Source organism: Eleutherodactylus coqui, chromosome 4 (genome assembly GCF_035609145.1).
Source record: "Eleutherodactylus coqui strain aEleCoq1 chromosome 4, aEleCoq1.hap1, whole genome shotgun sequence".
NCBI classification, from domain to species: domain Eukaryota; kingdom Metazoa; phylum Chordata; class Amphibia; order Anura; family Eleutherodactylidae; genus Eleutherodactylus; species Eleutherodactylus coqui.
The window spans coordinates 115,531,742-115,558,960 of NC_089840.1; the positions used below are offsets into that span (position 1 = coordinate 115,531,742).

At 42.0% G+C, this 27,219-nt stretch overlaps 2 protein-coding genes across 3 annotated transcripts in view; one reads left to right on the forward strand and one right to left on the reverse strand.

Annotated features, from left to right (window-relative positions):
• The window catches only part of LOC136625652 (mitochondrial glutamate carrier 1-like), a 29,836-nt gene extending 17,319 nt beyond the window's left edge, over nt 1–12,517 (forward strand). For both annotated transcript variants that reach the window (XM_066600026.1, XM_066600027.1), the window contains exons 2-10: nt 221–318; nt 1,176–1,301; nt 1,407–1,462; nt 4,346–4,436; nt 6,227–6,345; nt 7,382–7,586; nt 7,909–8,063; nt 8,196–8,271; nt 8,922–12,517. In XM_066600026.1, coding sequence (XP_066456123.1) covers nt 299–318; nt 1,176–1,301; nt 1,407–1,462; nt 4,346–4,436; nt 6,227–6,345; nt 7,382–7,586; nt 7,909–8,063; nt 8,196–8,271; nt 8,922–9,084 — 1,011 coding nt within the window. In that variant the 5' untranslated portion in view covers nt 221–298 and the 3' untranslated portion in view covers nt 9,085–12,517. The remainder of the gene's footprint in view (nt 1–220; nt 319–1,175; nt 1,302–1,406; nt 1,463–4,345; nt 4,437–6,226; nt 6,346–7,381; nt 7,587–7,908; nt 8,064–8,195; nt 8,272–8,921) is intronic.
• Nucleotides 12,518–23,499: 10,982 nt separating this feature from the next.
• Nucleotides 23,500–27,219, reverse strand: part of TSHB (thyroid stimulating hormone subunit beta) — a 44,900-nt gene continuing 41,180 nt past the window's right edge. Inside the window, exon 3 of the mRNA XM_066598656.1 lies at nt 23,500–23,760. Within this exon, the coding sequence (XP_066454753.1) occupies nt 23,500–23,760 (261 nt within the window). The remainder of the gene's footprint in view (nt 23,761–27,219) is intronic.

A 27,219-nucleotide genomic window follows, 5' to 3' on the forward strand; every position in this document is an offset into this window, starting at 1 on the left:
TGTGTGTTTCATGCACTTTAACGGAAAGCATGTGACCTCTTTATCTGTTAAGCTGGGTGATGCAAGTTGCTTTATTCATCATGTCGCATGCAGTTGAGTGGTCCTGTGCGGTGAGCTGTAAATGAGTGGCTTTTACTCACTGATCCCTCCACCGGAGCGGGTGCCAGGGGTATATTTAGATCAACAGCTGATGTATTTAACCTCTGCCATCTCTTTGCAGAGCTCAGTTGGGCTATCACACTGTAGAGAGCCTGAACTCCTGTGACCAAACCGACCTACCCGAAGCAAATACTTGAAAATGGCCGAGAAACAGATAAGGTAATTTCTATAGTTAAATTGATTTGGTAAAAAGTTGGTTATTTAAATTTAAGCGACTGATTTGGATTTTGAAAATGCTAAATTTATTGAAATTGTGTATTTGGAAGAAGAACCAGTAAATAAAATTTGTATTGTTTGATCTAAGCATCCTGTCCTATTTTAATAGGATATTTCTTTGCTGGACTAAAGCGGTCCTTACAGATCGTGTCCCTTGACAGTATGTCTGCGGGGTGCCAGACACTTACCTCATATAAAGGTGGTAAAAAGTGGATCCAACATGTTGGATTCTATTGTGTAGCCTGAGACAAGCAGCTGTGATATAATTTCGGCAATGCTTATCTCTACCTGTATTAGGAGAGCACTAGTGATGAGCGAGCATACTCGCTAAGGGCAATTGCTCGAGCAAGCATTGCCCTTAGCGAGTACCTGCTCGCTCGAGACAAAAGGTTCGGGTGCCGGTGGCGGGCAGGGAGCTGCGGGGAGGAACAGAGGGGAGATCTCTCTCTCTCCCTCTCTCCCCCTACTACTCACCGATCCCCCGCGCCGGCACCCGAACCTTTTGTCTCGAGCGGGCAGGTACTCGTTAAGGGCAATGCTCGCTCGAGCAATTGCCCTTAGAAAGTATGCTCGCTCATCTCTAGAGATCACTATGAACATTTTCATTTTGCGATTTGTATACGACTTCCCAGCAATTGTAATCTATTATTGGGCCATTTAATGCCAAGAGGTTGCAGTGTTTGTCCATGGTATGCGAGATGCCTATTGTATAAAATAATGTAAAATGCTTGCAAAGCTATGGTTGGCAACATAGCATGTATATAGGGCACAGCACTTACTAATTTGTATGAACTTTTTAGTTTGCCCGCTAAACTCATCAACGGTGGAATTGCCGGAATTATTGGTGTGACTTGCGTCTTTCCAATTGACTTGACCAAGACACGGCTCCAAAACCAGAGGAACGGTCAACAAATCTACAAAAGCATGTAAGTAAAAACTAGTTAAAGATGACGCTAAACTGCAAACACAAGCTGTCGGCTCACATGTTTCCCGATTTTTGTTCTTAAACCCTTTTTCTTTGTGTGTTCCAGATGGGACTGTTTGGGGAAGACTATACGTTCGGAAGGATACTTCGGAATGTATAGAGGTATGTCAGTAATTTTACTAGCTCCTTTAAAGGAGTCTATACAAGTATAGTGGATAGGCTACTATATATACCAGACTATACTGAAAATATTGACCATTATGTTGGAAAATTTTGTTGCAAGAGATAATTTTGCAGTTTGTTCACAACTACTTCAGAGATTCTGTTCCGAGCCTCCCTCAGAGATTACAGTAAAATTTCTGGACAGAATAGCATTACGTGCAACTTTATGATGGACACCCATATAGTCAGCGGAGTCCATTGTTCGCTGCTCGTGTCCATATAGAACAGATCCGGTGCGTCTTGTATTTTCGTTCTGCACCTATAAATGAGCAGGAGCACAGAAACCTTGGAGCAGAGTGAACACTCTTATTCTTCGTAGATACGTTCATCTACTGAATTTTACCTTTACTGATGATAAGCATGCTACACAGCATTGTACGTGCTAGTGCATCCCGTTAGCTGTTAATGTTTGTTGTCTTGAGAGAAGCCCGCTGATATTAAAATGTAAAGTAACGTGCTGCCTGATAAAACATTCCTGCTTATTTGTTGCTAAAGTTTTTTTTTCTTTTCCCTCATATTTTTTTAGAGTCCTCATTATCACATTGATACTGGTAGCCTAGACAGATTTTTGCCTCACTTACATAAAAAAATTTAGAATCCACGCTTAGTACAATGTTTATCATGATAGAATGCTGATACTTTAGTCTATTGAATTCTATGGCTATTTGATTAGTTTAACATACTAGATTGCTGAATGTAGAATGTTGTTGTTTGCATCTGTGTTTTTCGTATTGCAGACCTATCGCCGTGGATTTTGAGGGCTAGCCGATGTGGCGAAGCCACGATGGATCATTAAATATACTTCAATTGTAATTAGGAAAATACCTTTTGTTCATTTTTTTTTTTTTAACTTTTTATATATATATATATATATATATATATATATATTTATTCTAGAGGATATTGTGTCCCTTTCTGTATCTGTTAGGCCTTCTCTCTTTCTTTGCTTTTCCCTTGTGTTTAATTTCCCTTATTATTTCTCTAAGACAGTTCATTGAATTTTAGTTAGCAGGAGTAAAGTCTCCTAGACAGTTATTTTACACACATTAGGTGTACTTATTTTACCTTTCCCCTAAAGCTGCTGGTCGCTGGGTAAGTGCTCAGACCCGGACGTCAGTCTCCCAACTATGACAGCCACAGGAGCTATATATACTGCAGTAAACCAAAAAATCTAAACATGTGCCACATAGGTAAATCAGGCGCTTTGGAAGGCTTTAGATGGTGTTTCAGCTCTATTCCTCCCCTTCTTAAACAATTCGCAAAACATCAGACTATAAAAGCAAATATTAATCTCTTTGGGACGCCACTGGTGAGAAATCAAATTTCTGCGTGTAACAGCCTACCGTATTTAGTTTCCCTGCTGTGAACGGTTTGTACGCACAGGAGTCTTTTTCGTCCAAGTGCGGGGTTCCTTTTTGCAGGCATGACTGGACTGAAAGGCTTTTAATCTGAGAGTTCTCAAATTCAGTATAAGTACAATCTATTCATGGCAAGTAAAGAAAAATGGGCGGGGGGGGGGGGGTTATGTGCAGAAATTTGACTTCTCACTAGGGGCATTCTGAAAAAGTTTTAATTTTAATATTTGTGTTTTGTATTACATTGCATGTGTTTTTTTTGTTTTTTTAAATGTTGCGAATGGTAAATCCCATCTAAAACCTTCTTAAACTCTATTTAAAAGTGAATGGTTATTTGTTTTTCATTTTTCTACCAGCTTGTATATTGTAGTCATCAGTTTTGAATTATACCAACCTCTGCCCGGAGATTCATGAACTGTCTTGACAGAAGTTCTCTTAAAAGTTAACTACCTTTGCACGGTCTATTCTGCTCTCTGTGTTGTATTCTGATCTTCTCCTTTTTTTTTTTTTAATCTCTCTAATTCTGTTTGCTATTTTGCTTTACTTTTTTTCTTCCTTTATCACCCTTGGGTCAGTTTCACACAGCCACAAATCCTGGTCTGAGTCTAATGCTCCTATGGCTGCCTGTCGACGGCATTACGGTATCCTGCGGCGGATTTCCGCCGTGGGAGCTGCCGCCCGGGAGCAGGAGCCGGCAGTCAGATCTCCGCAGTCAGCCTATCTGACAGGCTGACCGTGGAAAATTGCGGCAAATCGCAGCATGCGATGATTCTCTGCTCATTGACAGGGGGAAGCCCTCTCCATAGCAATGCTATGGAGATCTTTCACTGCGTTCCCCGCGGCTGTATGATCGGCGCGGGGAACGCAATGAAAACCCGCCCGTGGATAAGCAGCCTAACTGTCAGCATCACAGATGCTATCAGATCAGAGCATTACTCTCAAGATTGGGCTGGGACTTGCAGCAGTAATATGGATGCACCATTTGAACGGCACTCACTTTGAGGACTCGCATACATACATATATTGTAAGCACACTTGCAATTATATAAATGATGAGCACATATATAAACATAATACATTTATTTGGCTGTTTATGTAGTTTTTAAAAAGTGTGAAGTAAATTGACAGAATATTTATCACGGCAAGACCTAGATACACTAGACACGGCTTAAGGGTATGTTCACACATGGCGGATTTGTTTGGGATTTTTTTTTACAGCAGAAAACATCCGCAGAACATCTGCAGCAAAAATGGCGTTGCTGCAGCTTTTTTTTTTTTTTCCTGCAAAAAAAAATTTACCGTCTGTGAATATAGCCTTAAGCATTAAGCTTTTATGTGGTGTTTGACAACCTGTGTCGTGTCTTCAGATATATATATTTTTTTACTTGTAGTGTCTGTTAATGTTGTACATTCTTCTGCCTATAAAGGTGCAGTACGTGACTCTCTAACAAATCTGTGTTCTTTATAGGAGCTGCGGTGAATTTGACTCTAGTAACTCCGGAGAAGGCAATTAAACTAGCTGCCAATGACTTCTTCAGACATCGCTTATCCCAAGATGGGTAAGTAATTGGGAATTAAATATTTTCTTTCTACTAAAGTTTCACTCTAAGGCCTCGTTCGCACAAGCGTGGTTTTAGCACAGAATAGGCGCGTGAAAAGATCCGGCCTAGCTCGGGTGAAAATCTCACAAACTAGTGATTTACAGCTATCAAGTCCCGAGCTTAATTAGCTGTGAAATTGCCCATTCACACGATTGGGAGGTGCATGTTGCATGTTGTTCAGCTCCCATGGGAGTCTATCACGCACCAAAGATAGCTGGGGTCCTATCTTTTCTCACACCACAGACCTTAGATGAATGCATTGCAGTTGCATGTCTTGTCTTTGTAAGATGCGAGTTTTTAGTGCATCTAAAATTCCTTCATCTGAACGTTTCCATAAGAAACCATTGGTTCTATTAGATGCGATCTTTTCATGTGTCTATTCTGCACTAAAACTACGCTAGTGTAAACGAGCCCTAAAACAGAGTTTCCCAGCCAGGCATGTCTGGGTTCTTTAAACAAGACTGGGGAATACCCACAAGGACTCTCACTTCTATAGTATGGGCAGCAAAGTAACAGATGTTTAGCATAGATGCAGGCAAAATACTCAAACAATACTTTGCCAGTATTCAGAGCTTCTTTCAGGTAATATGGTTGGGAATGGATTGTTTTCACTCGTGATATTGAGAGGATAAAAAAATCGTGTGTTTTGCCTTTTTTTTTTTTTTTCAATCGCCCATGTATCCCTATGGAGCTTGCCTTTTTATTGTAATGCAACAAACAGGCAAAGCAATTTTAACATTAGAAAGTCCCATTGACTTAATTGCATTTTAAAAAGTGCGTTTTTTTTTTTCCATAGCTGCCATATTGGTTATTGCCCAATTTTATCAGAAAGCGAGAGAATGTTTAACAATTTGGCATTACAGGTGATAATTCTCCCCTTTAAATGGTCATGGCTTGAAGTGGCATGACTGCTTAAATATTGAATGGAGTATTCCTATCTTGTAAAATGATGGTATATGTCTAGGTTATATCATCACTTCATGATTAGGTAGGGATCCAACCTCTGCAGACCCCCACTGATCCTAAGAGTGATGAGAGTGAAGTGTTGCTTTCGGCTGCGTAGGAGGCTTCAAAACTCTTGACGAAATAGTACAGCATGCATGACGGAAACCTGTTGGACAACACTGGAGTCAGTGGGGTCCTTTAGGTGCCTTTCATGTAAGTCGAGCGCTCTGAAAACCCTGGCACAGATGCGGATGACTATAGCAGTCATGTGCCATTCATCGCTCACAAGACGGCTTGGCCAGTAACTTCTCTTGGTGTTCATGTGCCATTCATGCACAGATACAGGCAGAGGCTAGTAATTGACTGAGCAGTCATGGGAGCTTTAAATGGCACGTGACTACTGCAGTTTCTTCTGGTATCAGACTAGCAGGGACCAGAGCGGTGGCTGTGCTGCACTGTTGGAGAACAGCATCAGAAAGGGGAGTATAGGGTTTTTTGGTTGGCTTTAACCCATTCTCTCCACTGCTAAATTTCATTTTACACTTGGAAACCCCTTTAACCACCCTAACCAAACTGGCCACTACATTCGTTGTAAATCATGTTCTGACAGCCACCTTTTGGGATTTTTACAACTCTGAGAAATTGGACGCTGTCTCCATCTGCTAAATGTCTTTAGACGTGTCTTTCCCAGGATAAAAATAACATCACCGTGAATACTTGATCTGACACCTTAGAGCTCTGATGAAATCACACTTTTGATGGACTTGTCTTTCAAATATAATTTTTATTTTATTTCTTTAAAGCAAGAAGCTCACTCTGGTGAAAGAAATGTTGGCAGGATGTGGTGCCGGGACCTGCCAGGTTATTATAACTACGCCTATGGAAATGCTGAAGATTCAGCTGCAGGATGCAGGAAGACTAGGTATCTATACTTCATACCACTTGATTAATTTGTATCAATTGAAGAAAATATACTTGAAGACAACCTACCACTTTTCATTAAAAAAAATGAAAATTAAAGGAACACTGTAAATCGATACTTATTTTAAGATGTGAAGAAAGAAAATTCAAAAACCCTTTAGAGGAAAATTTACGAAGCTTGGCATTTCCTGTGCCAGGCTTAATGAGATTTACCACAGTGAGCTGAATACATGAGGAGGCACACGGCCCGGCGCAAAATTTGGCATCTTTTCTATGCCAGAAACTGGTGTCATGCCTTCATAAATGTCTCCTCTAGTGTGACTTTGTAAGGCTTATGCAACTTGCCTGCGGGAGTTTGGTATGAACTTCAGGTTCCCGCAGCACTAAATAGAAGATCACTGGTAATTTAGTGGTTATCATAATCTATAATGATAATGCTGTATTGCTACAGGGAACCCCTTTCTTTTATTTAAAGCTTTAACCCATTAGTGACAGAGCTTTTTTTTTTCTTTTCTATTTCTCGCTCTTCTCGACTAACTGCATTCTTATCCGAGCAGGCGGCGGGGGGGGGGGGGGGGGGGAGAGATCTCTCACTCTCTCCCCCGCTGCCCCCTGGAACCTGCTCAGACAAGAATGCAGTTACTCGAGAAGAGCGATGCTTGCTCAAGTAACTGACTTATCTGAGCATGCTCGCTCATATCTAGTTAGGATCTCACATCTCCAACCCTGTGCCAGAGGGAAAATTTTTTTTTTCACATTTGCTAATACAAGTGTCCTTTTTCAATGATTATTGCACAACCATGGTGTGCACCAGATTCTGTGACATTTTATGTGACAGCTGTTGTGCAGAGCCCTTAATAATTCCCTGCTGTGTGAAGGCACCCTGAAACATAAAAACACAATTACCTTTTTGCTTTTATTTTTTCCTTTTACTAGTTGTACAAAATGTATAATTACAGTTAATTGCCATTCCCGCTCTTTCCCTTTATCTTGTAGCAAAACCATTTGTGCTAATTTGGTATGACTTTTTTTTTCAGCATCTTGTCAGAAAGCTCCTACTGGGATACAAATCCTTTCTCCGAGTCCAAAGCATTTGAATGTAATTCCTGTGCTCTCAAGGGCTTATAATGTTGGACCAGCATTGATGCCGCAAAAGTTGTCGGCTACACAGATCGCATCAGGGCTTCTTAGAACAGAGGGTGTAAGAGGACTTTATAAAGGACTGGGAGCAACAGTGTTAAGGTTTGGATTTCAAGATTATTTAACAAGTGTGTGTGTGTGTGTGTGTGTGTGTGTGTGTGTGTGTGTGTGTGTGTATATATATATATGTGTGTGTGTGTGTGTGTGTGTGTGTGTGTGTGTGTGTGTGTATATATATATATATATATATATATATATATATATATATAAAACCTGCTTGTTTACATTTTACAGCTAGTTCTTTGGGGTTTTTGCACATAATTTTGTCTGTGGATTGGCAGACTGAATTACTGCAGAACACCTCACCTTTAAAACAGTGGTAATTGCACTGCTAAACTTTGTTTTTTTGTTTTTTTTTAAACAGGGACGTCCCATTTTCAATGATCTATTTTCCATTGTTCTCCAACCTTAATAAACTGGGAATGTCCACTCCAGATGGGAAGGCGCCATTTCTACATTCGTTCTTTGCAGGCTGCATTGCTGGCTCCACAGCAGCTGTGGCTGTCAATCCTTGTGATGGTAAGGTGTCTCTCACATCTTTTATTTTTAACCCTTGGCCCATGTGCAAGGCATACGGTTTGTGTGCATGTATATTACATACAAAGTATACTTGACATATCCAACTGCATTTTCTAATTTAACCTTTTTCAGTAATAAAGACACGTCTTCAGTCATTGCACAAAGGAGCCAACGAAGAGATGTACAGTGGAATCATAGATTGTGCTAGGTAAGAAAATTGTGTGTGTGAACATATGTCTAAATAATATTACATGGAGGAAATACTGTAAAGCTGGGTAAACTGCAGTGGAGATCCTCCACACAATATACTTTTAAATTCATGGAATATTGCTCTTGTATTTGAAATTAGAAATTCCTTTCCCCACAAAATCCAATGCACACATATTGCCGACTTGAGTTTAAAAAAAAAAAAAAATACCACCCCCAGGCTCTATGCAAACCTGATTTATTTATTAGCTTTTTCTTTACTGAAAGTATATCCCATATGTACAGCACACAAATGCATATATAGTTTTATATATTGCATCCGTAATGACCCGTACAATAAATTTGAACACCGTTTTTATCCTGCAGGGCAAATTAAATAAAAAAAGAAATTCAGAAAACTGAGCCAAATGCTTTTTTTTTGTCGTCCCCCCCCCCGCCCAAAAAAAAATTAATGAGCAAAAAATCCATATGTACCAATATGTGTTGTAATTAGCGCCATACTGGTTTTATCTCCCTTTTCAGAAACCAATTTAAAACAGCTACTTGATAGACGAGGAGAAATTTTGATACATTTTTTTTAAATATCTGCTAACTCTTCACTTTGCATCTGTATGTAACTCTTACAATCTTGTATGTTTTCTGTATTTGCAGAAAGATCTGGATAAAAGAGGGCCCTTCTGCCTTTCTAAAGGGATCAGGTTGTCGAGCATTAGTTATTGCGCCCCTTTTTGGTATCGCGCAAGTAGTCTACTTCCTTGGTGTTGGAGAAGCGGTTGTGGAGTTTGCCCAGTTCAGCAGCTTAACATCACAATAATTTAAGCATTCCCCAGGACTTGAAGCGTGACCACTTCTAAATTGCATCTTTACCTTGTGATATGAACAGGATTTTTGTATGAAGCAAGAAGAAACTATTGGCACATAATTTATTTATACACTGCTTAAAAAAAAATGAAGGGAACCCTTACAAAGGAAATCGCACATCAGATCTCAAGAAGTAATCCCCTTTCATCTCCTTTCATGTCTGTAACATGATTACTAGCAATACTCACTCAAGGAGAATCAGCCAGGAAGGATAAGGAGAGAGTAACTGTCTGTGGCCACCACCTGCAAAAACCATTCCCTTCTTGGGGGTTGTCTTGCTGTCACCCCTCCAGTGTACCCCTTCTCACTTTTTTATGTGCACCAAAGCAGGTGAAATTCGTGCACAATGGCCTATGCTTCCTAACTGGACAGATGATTTCCCTGATGTTTAAGTAGCATGGAGTTATACTGTGATGCTGAAGTGTTCCCTTTTTAATTTTTTTTAAGCAGTGTAGTTGTATATGTTACCTCTTCCCCCACCGTGACTGTTCAGCCCTTGTCCCCTCTCACTCCCACTGTATATATGCCAAGACTTTAGTCAAATGAAATTGCTGCAATGACACATCAGGGGTCTAAAGACACTTGGAAAGTTGTTCGCTTACCATGCATTCCCTATTCTCATGTCAGAGAGTCACTTTTGTATGTTAACAGAAGAAATAAGATTGATATTGCAAGTTGCTCAGGGTGTTTTTTTTTTCTGAAAAGTCTCTATCCAAAAACTGTAACACATAGTCTACTTGGCCAGCTCCAAGAACTGTATATGTAGTATATTCTGGATGTTACGGGTCTGGATAATGGGGTTTTAAGTACTTTTTTTTTCAGTGAAGGTTCTTGGAAATGAGAGATTTCTAGTGGGTGAAAGTGAATGCAATTCTGGTTCATTGGGGCCAATACCATTCTGTACAATGTTTAGTGGACATTTCTGATGCCAAAACTTGAATAATCTTCTGAGCAGCTACAGGAAATGGATTACGGTTTGTATTGTTAATACTTTGTATATACTTCTGTGTATTGGGAGGGTTTCCTCTTCGTTACACTTGAACACATAAGTCAGCACTAGAGATGAAGATTTTCTTTCTGCCAGAGCTTTGCTAATCTGTTTGGGGTTAACAGGTTATTGGATGTAGTGCTGCTTTTGGCATATTTAGAAAATGGGCAAATCGATTTTTCTGTTGTGTACTATGGACTGGAGAATCAGACAACTTGGTTTACTCCTTCCTAGTCATCTGCTGTGGTTTTTAAGGCAACGTAAAGATGTGTTTTAGGCTAGTATATCCTAGATGTTGATTGGTGTCTATATATAGGAAAGGGCTTAATGGCTTCACGGTAGGATGCCACGTATGTCAAGCTATGTGCTCTTGTGCCAGTGCTTTGCTGGGTGCCCCATAAGCTGTTTTTTATGTGAATGAATTAGTTATGAGAACACTGAAAACATCTGTGTGTCTTATCCCGTTTCTCAACCTGCCATTCCTTCGTTTATTTCTACTACTGAAAAAAGATATGTGCAGGTCATCGGCCTTAAGCTGGAGTCGCACACAGCATTTTGTGTGTTTGTGGGGGCTTTTCAGTGTAATAGATGATTTATAGTAAAATATAGAAAATGCCACATACAATGCTTTTTGGATTGTGCTGATTTTGGGGCTGTGGCTATATAAAAACAAAAAAAGGAAAAAAAAACACAAGCACTGAATAGGGTTCTTTTTGATAGGCCCGCTCTATAGGACTTTGGAAATGCTAAATAGTTCATTGCGATATCCGCAGCGATAATCTGGCTGCGGGTGACGCAGTGAACGCTTTCCATAGCATTGCTATGGAAAGTGCAGCCCCGATGTCCATGAGTGGAGAATCCTAGCGATTCTCCTCTCGCGGGACTCAAATCACAGCATGCCGTGATTCTCCGCAGTGAGCCTGACAGCTCTCCCCCGCGGCGGAATATTGCTAGCGATATTCCGTCACGGACGTGGACAGGGGGGCTAAGATTGCATATAAAAACTGCAAGAAAAGTAACTTTTTTAAAAAGGAAATTCATTGAAATCCTGAGTGGCCCCTTTTAAATCCTTTTTAAAATTTGTAATCTCAACCAGAATTTGTGCAATAATGTGCAGCTTTTTTTAGCCTGCCCCACCACTTTTTCAAAAAGTGCAAGGGGCATGGCCACCCCCCACCAACAGTTCTTGGCATTAATTATACCATAAATAAATGCCAGAGTGGACCTAGGATACACCCAATACGGGTGCAGCAATGTAATGTGCCACTCCATTCAAGCACCGTCTTGCTGCAGGTGGGGTGGAGAGTGGGGCATGGGACCCCCTTCGTTGGGAATCGTGGAGATTTCGGTGTTTAGACCCTCACGTATCAGGCTTAAACTTCCATCGTGTGGAAAGGTATTTAATTTTGGGATGAGCCCTTTAAGCGTTGTTTACATTGTACACCTGGTTTCAGAAGTGCTTACTCGCACCTCCATAGGAAATCTTTATACTTCTTGGATCTTTACATGTCAAAACAAACAAAGGTTTTTATTTCTTTAACTTTTTTTAATGATATGACTGCATTTATTCCCCTTTTGGTGCCAGATATCCTAAATCTAGTAGTGAATAATCTCTCACTGTAAGGGTGCATTCACACGGGCGTAGTGAGTCACTCCCAACAAAACTCGCACAAATCTCTCTCACCTCTGTGAATGCACCTGTGACCCTGTTGTAGGACTGTTCAACCACGTACACTTGGAGGGATACACTACATGCACATTTGATATGGTAGTAGGAACATCGCACTAATAGAAATATCTTTTGGTTTATTGTTCAAAGTATATTTTGCACAAACGTTGGTGTCTGATTAGACTGTACAATTGGATTTGCTTTTTTTTTCCCTAACCAGATCTGTAGAGGAATGGTCTGTATAGGCTTTGCTTGTTATGTAGAACACTTCCCAGGTAACGGTGTAGCGTGAGCTTAAGTTGTTGCTAAATTAAATCTTTTATCCCATCCAGATAATAGATGTAAACAGTGACAATGTATTGTATTACATAAAAGTGTATGCGACAAACAGTCCCGAAAACGTGGAAAATTGATTTATGCAGAAGCAGGTTGTCCTATCTCAACACTATTCCATCTGTTAATGTTCACCCATGTGTCTCCTGCACAGACTAGTGACAGAATGGATGGCTACATTTAAAATACAATCTATGAGCATTTATGTACTTGAATATGTTGAGAGATATATATATATAATTTTTTATTTTATTTTTTTAAATTACTACCAAGAACAATGAACACCAGTTTTGGAAAATTATTGTTGTTCAATGCAATGTTATCTTATGTATATGTGATTTTTATTTTATTTTTTTCTGTAAACATGTGACCAAATAAAAGTCACATTTTGATAAATCCTTGTAGATGTTTTATGTTAATATCACATTATTTTTACCGGTTCATTAATTTCTATAAAACTAGGTATACAGCTGGGTAATGCACAATTTTATTAGCAGAATCTTAATCCCTTAATGACCACCTATACATCTTTTGATGGCACCATTAAAGGGTTTCTGACATTAAAAAAAAAAAATTTTACTCACCTTGCCTGGCTAGGACCGATCGCCAGGCATGTCCCCTCCCAGCCGGCATCTTCTTCTGTGACTTCTAGAAGCAGAGCAGGAGCGGTCAAAATGACCGCTTCCGGCTCTGCTCCGTCCGTCAGTCACTTCCGAGGTGAACGGACGGGCCGCCCACAGCAAGCATGTCACAAGCAGTGCTTGCTGTGGGCGGCCCGTCCGTCCTCGCTGAACTCCGAGATTCTGCGCGTGCGCAGTGGAGATGCGGCCCGTCCTGACTCCTGTCAGAGGGCACCTCTCCACTGCGCATGCGCGCGATCCCGGAGCAGCGCGGCTCGTGGAGGAAGAAGAGGAAGAGCAGCGCCTGCCAGGAGATGACCCCCCCGATGTCAACAACAACAGGAGACAAGGTAAGTATTATGTTTTTATGTTTTAGCAGCCATTAAATTGTGGGTTCCCTGTGTCCATTAGGCAGACCAGGGAACAATGGCTGCTAAAGCATAAAAACCTTATTCATGTCAGAACCCCTTTAAGTGGCTTTACTCAGCAGCGCCGTGCCAGGAAGAGCGGGGGGCTCGGCTGTCGGATGACAGCTGAACACTTGTTTCTTCGGTCCTTGCTGTTAGAGCATCAAATCCCTGGTGTTTCTAGCTGAGCTTCATAGGCTTTCTAATGCACTACTATACTAAAACATAGTAGTGTATTAGAAGAACAATAAAAGATGCTGATAATCAAGTCCCCTAGGGGGGACAAAAATAAGTTAAAGTATCAAAATAAAAATGTCAAAACCCCACCTTTCCCCTTTTTACTATGTGAAAATAAGTAAATAAAAATCACATATGTGGTATCACTGTGTTTATAATGACCCAGAGTAAAAGTTAGTACATTATTTAACCCGTACGTCATGGAAAAAAAAATCCAATAAACATGGCTAAAGTAGCTAATTTTTGCCTCTCGACTCACTGCCATCTCTCTCTACCCCGCAAGGCTCGCTCGAGTAACTGGCTTATCCGAGCGTGCTCGCTTATCTCTAGTCACAACTTGAGTATTCAATGCTAAGTGCAAAAGTATTGGTGCCCTTATATTCTCTAACTTCCTGATGTCATATAAACATGAAATTTGGCATGACCATTCTTTAGGTCCTAAATAGGAAAAGTAAAAGGGTCACAACTCGATTATTCAATGCTAATTGCAAAAGTAAGTGTACTCCTATGTAATGTAACTTCCCGGTGTTGTACAAGCATAAAATTTGGCGTGAGCATTCTTTAGATCCTAAATGAGTAGAGTGGGAGGGGTGGCACATTCTGCAGAGGGACATCGTTACATGCAGCCTGAGGAGAATCTTAACGCTCCTCAATGTGTATACATATTTTATTCTTCGGTAACTCTAAAGTAACCTTGACTTCATAAAATTTCCTGTGCAAATTAACTCGGGTGAGGCCGGGTATATCAGCTAGTAGCTAATAAAACCAGTGTATGATATAGACGAGAAATGGAAATCGGTCTTGTGACACTTCTATATAGAGAACTTTGTTTCAAGAAATACCATTTAACCCTCTCCAATCCAATTTGTATCCTGGTTTTCCTAGGGGGCTTACTCTTTTTCTGCCATTATACAGCGGCGCTATCAGCTGGCTAAAGCCAGTACTGCATGAGGTGACACGTTGGATAGGCTCCAACAGCAGAGAAGCTGGCAATATACAGTAAGAGAACCCCAACGGACAGCTTCCAACATTGGAGCTGTACAAGCTTAAATCATAATGTCTTCAGAGGTCAGACAGTGGATTGGAAAGGGTTAACCCCACTAGATGGGGCTAGTGCGTAACTGGACTCGTTCCAAAGCCAAATTTAAGCTTTTTGGCGTTCAAGTATCCAAAGAAATAAATCTGTGAACATCTCTCCTTTAGGGCTCTTTCACTCTGTGGGCACGCTGGTTAGGAGCGCACAGAAAGCACTTCTATAGGAAACAGTTGTTTCCTATAGAAGTGTTCAGATGCAAGAATTGCACATGTGAAAGAGCCCTTGCAGAGCTATCTGAACCTGCTTAATGGCAATATTGAAGAGTACCTGAACTTTCACTTCAGAGCGCTCCTGCTCCATCGGTTGCTTTTGGCTCCTTCTGGCATCTGAAGATGGCTGCGTATACTGTAGCACTATATTGGGCTATCTTTGGCTGACTGAAAGAACCGAAAATGGCTGATGGAGCAGGAGCACTCCGAAGTGAAATGGGTACTCTATAACCCCTTAAGGACCAGGGTGTTTTGCTCCTAAAGGACCAGATATTTTTTAGGGGTTTTACCCATGTGGTAGTTTTACTGCCCAGTTTCTTTTTCTTCTGCAACCAAAATTATTATTATTGCTGCTGTTTTTTTTCACCACTTTTATAGGGTTATTATAGGTTTCTGATTTTATTTTTGATGTTTTTTTTATACATGATTTGTATAAAATAGTTTTGAATTACAGGGCACATATGCCGACGCTTTAGGCCACCTGCACACACACAGATTTGCATCGCGGAATCCAGGGCGGGCGTCCGCCTCCAGATTTTGCAGCAAATACTGCCCATAACATGCTATTGAGAAACGCTTTTTCCTCTACATGAGCGGAAATCAATTGTGATATTCTGCTCATGGAGGAAAATTTGCAGCCGGTTCTATTTTTGCGCGAATGGCTTCCGTTGAAGTCAGTGGAAGCCATCTGATCTGTGGCCTTTCCGCAATGACATTGCAGGAGCTTTAATCCCGTGCCATACTTTTGCTATCGGCTGGGTTTAAAGCACAGGACCAAGCACCATAAATTTACTGCGCTTGGTCCTTTTAGGGAGTTAAGTAGTTCTGGATTACTACTATGCTAATTTGAAAAGTGTTTTGACACACTGTGTTCTATAAAATCTATGTTTGTTAATCCTTTCGCTTAGGCGGAGATGATTGCTAATCATCTAAAATGAAAAAAGATATTAATTATGTTATATAAAGGGCAAAAAGGAGAGTGGGAGCTCTCTATCTAGTTTCAGTTATCACGTGCACTAGCACATGGTGTGATACCGCCGCCGTCCCCATTGAAAACCATGAGTGATGTGAAAGCACACAGGAAGATAGAACATACTGTAATTTGTTTCCTGCATTGTATTGGTATCGGTTCTCTATACACTCTTTGTTAAAAAAATAAGTAAAAAAATCCCACCCCCAGAAGAAGTCATTTTGCTGCAAAACTCGGCATACAGTTACATCTTCGGCTGATATGCAAATGATTAGAGTTGTGATGTGATTAGATGAAGATCTTGTCACCTGAAGCCTTAAGAGTGGTTCCCCCCCCTTGGCCTGTAATAAGACTGAGGATCCTTGTGTGTAGTGACCTCTTTTTTCGCTTGTGTAGAGCTTGTTGACTGCTAGACAGCTCTACGATGCAGAAAGAGATTTCACCTCCTTACCAGAGTCTGAGAGGGGGTGCATTATTGGGATGTGAGAAGCTGGATAGTAGTATCAATGAATTGCCACTACCAGGGCCGTTCTGACCAGACTTTTAAGAGGTTTTGAAACCAGTGGATACATGAGGCCACAAACAAGGCGACAGGACTCAGGATACCCTCAACAGACCACCAATAGAGAGAATCATTTGATAAGCATAAGCAGTTCCAACTGTTTCATTGTCCACCATCCAGGGACAAATGGCATCATCATTACAGGTGCCTGCGACTGTCGGAACCATTTCCAGGTGCTTGGCTGAAGGACATTTGGTCTCACAGTGCCCATTACATGTATGGCCTTTTGACACTGCTGTATTGTGGAACCCAGTTGTCTTTCGTGCCGAATCCAGGTTTCACTTGGACACTGACAACAGCTGTGTTTCTATTTGAAAGCTTTGGGGTGAGCGCCTCCATCCTGTCTTTGCTGTGGAGCGGTACACTACCCCTACTGCTGGTGTTATTGTTGTATGCAATGGCCTCCCAGACCGACGGTCACGCCTAGTAGTGGTAGGAGGGACAATGACAGCTCAGTGATATGTTCAGGACATCCTGCAGCCACATGTGTTCAACTCATGGCAGGGCCTCCATGCCCCTCATATCACATCTTGTATCCAAGCTAAAATTGGTACAACAGGGTACTACAGCCTCCATTCCCCCCCCCCCCCCCATAGCACATCCTGTATCCAAAGCTAGAGGCGGTACAACAGGGTACTAGAGCCTCCATGCCCACCCATATCACATCGTGTATCCAAGCTAGATGCGGTACAACAGAGTACTAGAGCCTCCATGCCTGCCCGTATCACATCTTGTATTCAAGCTAGAGGCAGTACTAGAGCCTTCGTTCAAGGGGTCCATTTTCTTCAATAAATGTTTTTTTCCCCGGTCGTCATCATGACAGCCCATTCACACCTGGGAGGATGCCCTCTGACCTCTGTAGGGACAGGAAGAGCCTTAAAAGCACCTCCCCTCAGTGTCTTCCTGTCCCTACGGTGGCACTCCATGCCGAAGATCCGCTGGAGGGAAGAGGTCGGAACTGGCCTACATGGCCTACACAGCCATGGAGCCATTACTCGCAGCGCAGGTCTTCATGGCAGGCCGGCATCTCGGTGACGCCACACGCACAACGTGGGGTGTGGCTCCCGGGGGATCCGAAAATGGGCCACATTCAAAATCTGCCTTACTGACAGGCTCTACTCCTGTTTGGAGGTTATCCTAGAGTCAGGGAAGTGCTTCAGCATGTCAACACGAGACAGCTCAGAAACACGTAAAGGAAGGAATTGTGGGAGATGTTCTATATGTATTTTCTGTATTTTTGTCAACTGTGAAGATGCTATGTTGTGTTTCCGGTCTGAACCTATGGGGGAAGGGAACATCACCCCACCCCCCTCACCACCACCTCCACAAGAATTGGAGGAGCAGTGTTCTGTCTCCATAAACTGGTCAAACCAGTTCTAACTGGCAAAACCTATCTAGGAATGTCTGTCTTGGACAGGAAGAGAGGAGAAAAAGGATGTTCTTCTCATGAGACGAAATTCAAGAATGAACTGAGCATGCTCACTGAAGTTCCTCCCAGATGGATGACCTCACAAGCTACCTCACAAATACCTCCCTCTGAGAATGACCTATCAGCTCAAAATAAATTACTTCACTTCCTGTGTTGAGATTTTATTTAAACTTTACGCGCGTGAATAAAGATTCAGACTCTTTTGGGACACATGATGAAAGGCTCTCCAGGCCTGCACATTATTATTATCTAATTTGGAACACGCAGTATAGCGAAAATTGCACTAACAAATTTGGAGGCACCGCTGTGATAATGAAGATACAGAGATATGAAGATATTTCATTATCCGGACACAAGGGGACTTCGAAGCAGAGACGGACAGATAATGAGCTCAAACAAGGTAGTAAGCTATTCTTATACCTGTACCATCTCCCCCTCTCTGCTATGATCCGCCCCAGGCCGGGTAAGTTGAAATATGATAAGTCTGTATCAAAAACTATGAAGTAGATATACTGTGCGGTTTTTATGTTGTCTGTGAAGTAATGTCCTGAGTGTAAAAAGGTGCGAGCTATGGGGGGTTTATATTGTCTCTGTAGTAGTGAATGGTGTGAACAGACTGTGCAGGTTAGGTTTTAGGAATGAGGAACAAAGAATGTGTAGGATAACTTGTTAAAAGAAAGTAAAAAGGAAAGTTGATGTAAGCAATTCTAGCTGAAGGTTATAGTAGTTGCTGGTTAAAAACAGTAGTGTGTCCATGCGGTGAGAGAGTTTCCATTGTTCAACATGTGGTTGATTAGGTCTCCCTTTGTTATGTGGGGGGAGGGGTACACATGGAATGCTTGCATTTGCCATGTTGGCAAACATCAACTCAAAGGGATTTGGGCTTGCAGTAATTGGTTCCAGACAGCAGAGAGGCCTGTCTAATGGAAGATGTGGGCTAGCCAGAGAAGTCTCCTCCGATTATGGTATGCCAAGCAGACTGTTGAGGTTCCACAATGTGGTGCCAAAAAGTACAGATCTGTGCCATGAGGTGCGGGAGTGGACAATCTAAAAAATAATAGGATTTTTCCAATTACGACATAAAAGAGCAGGGTCGAAACTGTAAGTGCTTATTAGTGAGATAAGCCAGACCTGTGTCGTGAGGTGTGGGAAAAATCAAAGACTCGTAAGCAAATTCAATGAGATGATGTTTGTAAACACAACTGGACACACAAAAATGAGATACTTATCAGTCTGTGTATGGCCTTAGTCACACGGGCGTTTTTTCGCGCGATTTGCGGATCGCATGACGGATGCGCATCCGCAAATCGCGTGACCGGGGCCAAAAAAAAATCACCTGAAAAATCTGCACCTAGCCGCGTTTCATTAGAAATGGGCCGGAGCTGTCCAGCGCATTGAATTCAATGGAGCCGGCAATACAGCCGGCTCCATTGAAAGCAATGCACTGCGGGCGAGCGCGGGATGAATTGTCGGGAAGGGCTTAAATATATAAGCCCTTCCCTGCAATTCATCCAGAAATGTGTAAAAAAAAAAAAAAATGTATACTCACCTTTCCGCTGCAGCCGGAGTTCAGCAGCGGTCGACGGCAGTTCTCCTGAACTGCTTCTCTATAGTATTCAGCAGCTGGGGCTTTAAAATCCCCGTCTGCTGAATGAGCTGCCTCTAATTGGTAACAGCCTGACCAATCAGAGGCAGATCTCACTCACACACCCATTCATAAATTTATGAATGGGTGAGTGACTGCTGCCTCTCATTGGCTCAGCGGGACCAATCACAGGCAGCTCTCGCTAAATGAATGACAGGCGAGAGCTGCCTGTGATTCGCTGAGCGCCTCAGCCAATCACAAGCAGCTCTTTCAGCAGGCGGGGATTTTAAATCCCCGCCTGCTGAAAGAACTACATTGCAGAGCCGGGGACAGTGCTGAGAGGACACGGCTGAGCCCCGGCAGCTGACGAAAGGTGAGTATGTGGTGTTAATTTTTTTTTACACTACATTGCCTTGTTTTTCAGGTAAGGGCTTATACTTAAAGCCCTTCCCTGAAAAACAATTACTGGGTGCCGGCAGCTAGATCGGTTACCGCAGCTGTCATCTGTGACAACTGCGGTAGGGAGTTCTTTATTCCCCACGGTGAATTTAGAATTCCTTTGTCGCATTTCCCGTGGGTATTAAGAAAACATCAGATGTGTTATTCATCCCCGCGGGGGACACAACAGCAGCGGACAGGTAAGTATCTATATATATATAATTTTTTTATTTTTTTTTACACTAAAATGTTTGTTTTTTCAGGGAAGAGCTTATATTTAAAGCTCTTCCCTGTAAAATAATTACGGGGTGCTGGCAGCAGCCGCGGCCCCATTGAAGACAATGCATGCACGCCCTAATGTGCACGCATGTCCTATCTTTGCATGTGTTGTAATAGACGTGTGTTTTTGTGCGCGTGTATGCACGCACAAAAACACGCTCGTGTGAAGCCACTCTTAGTCTTGAAATATCTGGGGATAGAAACCTTTTTAAATAAGTGTAAATACAAAAAAATGTTTAGAACCATGGGTTGTAGTTAACTATAAACAATATTTTTACAGAACAAACCCTTTTAAGACGATTGTACAAAAAATGCCCAATGCATTTCTGATGTTTTTAAGGTGCTTTTCCCCCAAAGCATAGCATGATATGCACTCATTGAAAAAAATCAAGCACCTAGGAGTTGCAGAAATGGAATAAAGCTCTATAGGAGAGATTGTAAGTGATAAGCAAGTGATTACAATATCAGAGTAAAAGGAGAATTTATTGCTGATAATTGAACACTTGAAGAGAGTCTCTAACAGGGGTATAACTATAGGGAATGCAGAGGATGTCGTTGCACCTGGGCCCACGAGCTGGGGGCCCCATTGCAGATTTTGCTTTGGGGCCCAGAAGCTTCTGGTTACGCCTCTGGACTCTCTAGTACTCTGTTGTACTACCTCTAGCTTGGATGTAAGATATGATACAGGTGGGCATAGAGGCTCTAGTACCCTCTAGCTTGGATATAAGATGCAATATAGGTAAGCATGGAGGCTCTAGTACCCTGTTATACCGCCTCTAGCTTGCATGCAAAATATGACACTGGCGGGCATGGAGGCTCTAGTACCCTGTTGTACCGCCTCTAGTTTGGATACAACATGTGATACAGGCAGACATGGAGGTATACAGGTTCTGTATGGTATCCTGCGGCATATTGCTCCAGATTTGTTGTAACTGAGTCTCTAGTTCGTGCAAACTCATATGCTGTCAAAGTTGGCATTCCAGATGGATCCATACATGTTCTATTGACAATAAATCTGGTGGTGGGGTAGGCCATAGAAGTGTGATAATGTTGTGGAGGCATTCCTTTGACAACTTTGCTGTGTGTGACCAAGCATTATTCTGCTGGAAAATGCCTCTTGGAAGCCGCCATGAGAGGAACACATGTGTCTGCAGGATGTCCTGAACATATTGCTGAGTTGTCATTGTCCCTCCTACCACTACTAGGGGCAACCGACTGTTAGATGCAATGGCCCCACAGACCATCACACCAGCAGGGGCAATGTGCCACTCCATAGCAAAGGAAGGATTTAGGTGCTCACCCCGAGGTCTCCAGACATGAACACGGCCATCATCCATGCCCAAACTAAACCCGCAGTAGTTGCTGAAGACAACCCAGTTCCACTTTGCAGCAGTCCAGCTTCATCGTTCAAGACACCATACATGCAGAGGAGATGGTGGGTAGGTGTCAAAGGTAATACACATAATGGGCACTGTGAGACCAAATGGTCCTCAGCCATGTGCCTGGAAATGGTTCCGATAGACACAGTGGTGTAACAATAGTGCCACCTGTCTCTGCATGGTGGACAATGAAACAGTTGGAGCTGCTTATGATTATCAGACGATCCTTTCTACAGGTGGTCAGTCGAGGGTGTCCTGAGCCTGATCTCCTATGTGTGTGGTCCCTCACGCATCCACTGGTCCCAACACCTTTTACAAGTCTGATCAGAATGGCCCAGGTGGCGGCCATTCATCGATATGACTATTCCGCTTCTCACATCCCAATAATGCGCCCCCTCTCGAACTATTAGTTGGGCGAAATCTCTTTGATAGTATCATAGAGGTGGTCAACAAGCTCGACACAAGCGAAAAAAGAGGTCACTACTCACAAGTAGCCTCTGAGAGCTTTTTTTATAGGCCAATTTTTTAATGGCAAGAGCATTCATTTAATTACATCCAAACTCTAATCATTTGCATATCTGTCTGAGATGTAACTGCATGCCGAATTTTGCAGCAAAACAGCAACTCCTTCTAGGGGCTTGTTTTTGTTTTACAAAGAGTGTAGCTAATGTAGCACACCATGAAAATGTGTAAAACTCTCAATATTTTACAGTTGGGAAATGTCATTGTATTTAAATGTTATTGTATCTATTGGCCACTGTGGTAAATGATCAAAGCAATAAAAACCTTCAGAAAATCATGCACGTATTTTTTTTAAGTAGTAAGAGCATGCTGTTGTCCCTGTCTCTCTTAGGGACAAACCAAACTTGATTTTTTTAGTGGTAATGAGTCATATATTCAGTTTTAGTAAACTTTAATTAGATTCCACTGTATAGAAGAGAAATATATTTATTTGTATATTTTCATCATTTATAAAAAAAAGTTCCCTGCAGTGGTCACGTTAGACAGACACTCTTCCTTCCTCTATTTCCTGCATAGTCAGTGAGTGTGCACTTTATGGCAGGTGAAATGAATAGGAATCAATTGACAGAAAAGTCATACATTATCACAGTCTCTAGGAAGTGATGAAGTACAGTCCCCTTCCTTAAGGCCCATTTACACGGAGCGATGATCGTTCAAAGATCACTCAAACGACAGTTTGAGTGACAGCTTTGAGCGATCATTTTGCATAAACAATTAAGTAGCTACTCAGGTACTTAAGAGCAATTAAGTGTGCAAATGAAGCCTTAGCCAAAGGCAGTTAATAGCCTGAGGGCTCTTATCTGCATTCAGTTCTATTGTTCTCCAGTGGGAAACAATGCTATCAGCACTACCCGTGGAGAACTGCTGATAAGGCTGAATGCCGAATTTTAGGTTGGACTGAATTTAACGGTCAGCCAGCAGTGCACGAAAAGTGCACGATGGCCGCACGTTTAGACACAACGATTATCGCTCAAACGATCGCTTTTAGCGATATTTGAGCGATCATCGCTCCATGTAAATGGGCCCTTAGAGGCCAGAGCGTTTGCATATACAGCCATAGCTAGGTGCACTATATATATATATATAGTGTTACAATTATGCCTTATCTATGCCTCCAGCTCTATAATAGAGCTGTCAACAACTGCCTCTCTAACGATGAGATGATTTTCCTAACCCTGTGCCTGTATATACAGCAAAGCTAACCAATGAGCTACAAAAACAGGAAGAATCAGCTTACTGTGAATGCTCTAGTGGGCAGTGTGAAAATTAATATTTCAAGATTTTTTTTACATGGATAGTAAGATAAATAAAAAACAAGCTTCAAAAACAAAAACATATAATAAAACCTGGTTTAAATAATCTTGTTTTTGCATGCTACTACATTTCTTTTATTTTATGCAGTAAGAATTTGCTTCAATTTCATTGCCATTTGACACTGTTCTTAAAGAAAAAGCATTACACAGATACTTGTTTTTTAGAATATTGTTGCAATGATAAAGGCTAAGGAGATTAGAAAAGTAATAGCACGAAGAGGCTTTCTTTTCTAATATGCAAATTAGCCAGCTCATTATAATTTCCTAATCTAATCTGTTTTCAACTTGAAGATTTGCCATAATAGTTTGGAACCATAAAATGATCCATTCTATTACTGCAGGAAGTTGTAGAGCAGATATGTCGGCTCTCTTGGTTTGGTACAATAATTACAGTCGATCCTGTCTTGTACGCAGTCGCTATACTCAGTGTTACATTTGTCACACTTGCAGCTCAGAGCTACAGGGAAAGTATACAGTGGATTTACATGCACAGGGCAGCCAGGAACAGAGATAGTCTTGTGAGTGTATTCATTGTAGGTGCAAACATTCTGAATAGACTTGGTCTTTAGTTCACTTCCTTTTACATTTGAGTCCTGTGGAAAAACAACAATGTTCTTAGCTGCAAAGAAAACGTACTTTTATATCACGCTTTAAAAAAGACCTGTTACGTCTCCTGGCTTGGATGCTTCAGTAAATACTTTTATTTTCCGCAAAATAACTGCCGCATCTACTCTCATGTGATTTTCTTCATAACTTCTCTGAAAAATGTGTAAACTGACAACTGGATGTTACCACTTTGGAATGTGATCCTAGATTTTGATATTGTCCTATCAGTGTTGACAATATCAGACTGTGTACTGACATGCCTCCTTGACAAGTGGAATGCTAACATCTAGTTGTCAATTTATTCACAAATACTAGATTGATCCGATGTTCGTTACACGAACATAAAATGTTTCAAAAGTGGTGGTTGTGAACTTCTAAATCTGCTTGGTTAGGTGATTATTTAGAGTGTCGCTTTGTATTTGGAGCAGATATCTAATATAAAAAGCCTATAGGTCTCTCTCTGTTTGTCTGTTTTTCTCTTTCTGTCTCTTTCTCTCTGTTTGTCTTTCTCTCTCATTTTCTATTTCTGTCTCTTAGTTTCTGTCTGTCTATCTCTCTGTCTCTCTCTTTCTCGGTATCACTCTGTCTCTGTCTTTTTCGTTCACTTTCTGCCTCTCTGTCTGTCTCTTGCTCTCTCACTGTATCACTCTCTGTCTCTCTATTGCTTTCTCTGGGTCTCTTTATCACTTTCTCTGGGTCTCTCTATCACTCTCTCTCTCTTTCTATTACTCTCTCGTTCTGTCTATCACTCTCTCTCTCTGTATATTGCTCTCTCTCTATTGCTTTTTCTGTCTTTCTATTGCTCTTTCTCTATCTGTTTCTCTCTATCTCTCTACTGCTACCTCTCTCTGTTTCTCTCTCACTCTGTCCATCTATTGCTCTCTCTGACTCTCTACGCTCTCTCTCTCTCTGTTTCTCTCTATTGCTATCTCTGTCTCTCTAGCGTTCTCTCTTTCTGTCTGTCTCTCTATTGCTCTCTCTGTTTCTGTATCACTCTCCCTCTGTCTGTTTCTCTATCGCTCTCTCTGTCTTTTTCTCTATTGCTCTTTCTGTCTGTCTCTCTATTGCTCTCTCTATCTGTCTGTCTCTCCATCGCTCTCTCTGTCTCTCTATCACTCTTGGTTGGGCAGTGTATGGTGCAGCTTAGCAGTGTTTGCTGTGTTGCTCATCAACACTTCACTCATTCCAGCGCATTCCTGAAGCACAGCAGCGCTGCCCATAGACTTAACATTGTAACCTCCAACCCACCTGACAGGTCCCTGAATGTATTAAACACACATTTGATGATTTTATGGCACCGGTGAACATGTGTGTCATCTAATGACACCAACATCATACACCAAAGTTACAGCAAAGGGGTCAAAGTGTGGTGCAAGAAAAAGCATGGAGGCTTATTTATATTATATCCAGGAGGAATAGTAAAAGAACAGCACAGCTTTAACACAGGAGCGATAGTCATTTAGTGAATGGAGGTGCAGAATGCTGTAGATCGCTTCTGGCCGTCCGCCTCCATTCACTGTGAACAGGCAGTAAAATGAAAAAAAAAACCAACAACATTCCGCCATCTTTCAGTGCGCACAAACTGCAACAAACATGACATGATAACTTTATTCTATGGGTTGGTATGATTACTACGATACCAAACATGCAATAGCATTACGTCAAATTGTGATTTGATAGGCGGTCTGGCAGCTCTGGGGCCTTTCAGAAGACTTCGGCTGCCATGACACCTGCACGGCTCCCTGCAATCTCACGCAAGGGCACCGTACGGGACCCCCAAACATCGTTTGGGGGATTTAAATGCAGCGGCATTTGAAGGGTCAATAGCCGCGATTGGCCGAGCGGCCCATTGCAGCTATTTCCCGCGGGCGTCAGCTGTAATAAACAGCTGACGCCTGCATTGTATAAAGAGAGGTCGCGCCGCAATCTCTCTTCATATATACCCCAACGCTGCAGGGACGTAAATGTACATTGTGGAGCAGGAAGGGGTTAAATATATTAGGTATTAAAATAAGCAGAAATGTTGCCCATTATATGTTGGTACATTTAAGTCTGTTGACACAAATTTTCATGAAGGTGGCTACAAGGAAGGCATAACATATGATATGCTTTATCGAAGTGTTCCATTTGTTAATACATCTCCTATGTATTAATAAATGGTGTGGAAAACATAAAAGGGAAAACTTCGTTGGACAGTTTTTTCATACACTAAGAAGTAAAGAGTTCTATGAAATGAAGAGCACTAAATTTATTAAGTCATACACTTCTTAATAAATTTGGCGCATGTTAGATACTCTGTGCCAGACTGTGAAACCTACGAGCTGGTGTAGATATCAGCCATAATGTATGCCACTTTCTGGTGCAAATTATGGTAAATCAGACCGGTTATAAGCAGTCATTTTCCCTACTGCTAAGCCCCACAATTTTTTTTTAAGTGGCGGGGCAAAAAAGTCATGTGCAAAAATTTGTGTTTGTGCCAAACATACCAAAATTTTCAGATGGCTTTTTAGGCCGCCTGCAGACGAGCGGAAATCCCGCTGCGGGATTTCCCGCGGGATTTCCGCCGCTGAAAGTCTGCATAGGAGTGCATTACAATACGCACTCCTATGCAGACGGCCGCGGTTTGGCCGCGCGAAATCTCGCGCGGCAAACAAACCGCGGCATGTTCTAATTTTCTGCGGGGCACGCACTCACCTGGCCGCCGGCTCCGGTCTGCGCATGCGCCGGCTGCGCAGCAGCCGGCACATCAAAGAGCCGGGGCCGCCAGGCGCGGGTGAGTACGCGCTCGTCCCTGCAGGCTCTCGGGTCGGATCGCGCTGCGAGATTTCTCGCTGCCGGATCCGACCCGCTCGTCTGCAGGCGGCCTTAAGCTGTTGTGTGTATACATGAAAAATAACCCTATGTCTGTCTATTATATGACTTATATTCTGTGAGAGGAGCTTGGCTACTATGCAGTATGTGCTGCATTCTGTAGACTGTACACAGAGAACTGCAGATCTCGCTCTCTAACTGGCTGTAACACACACAGACATAAAATCATGTCGTAGTACAGCTCAGAGAAAGAGTGATCAGTGGAGATGTGATTTCTGTAGCTAAAAAACAATACCCCATGACTAAACATTACCCTGTAGTGTCTGAGTGATTTTCTCCTCTCCTGTCCCTTCTACTCTCTATACATTTAAATGAACATAATGACTCATCCCCCTCTTCTCCCCTATTCTAATGTTTCCATGTCTCTTGTTAGTTGTAAGCAGGCAGTGGAAGCAAGCTAGGAGGAAGAGAGACCCCTAGTAGCCAGAACTTCAGAGTTGTTTTTCAGCATAAAAACATAATTGTCACGTTTGTGCTCCCAGGACCTGTAGTTCTGTGGGTTTCCAGGAGCACACTGCATCAGGTATGGTTAATTTATCTGGCTGATAGTATGGAGTTCTCCAACCAGCCAATCA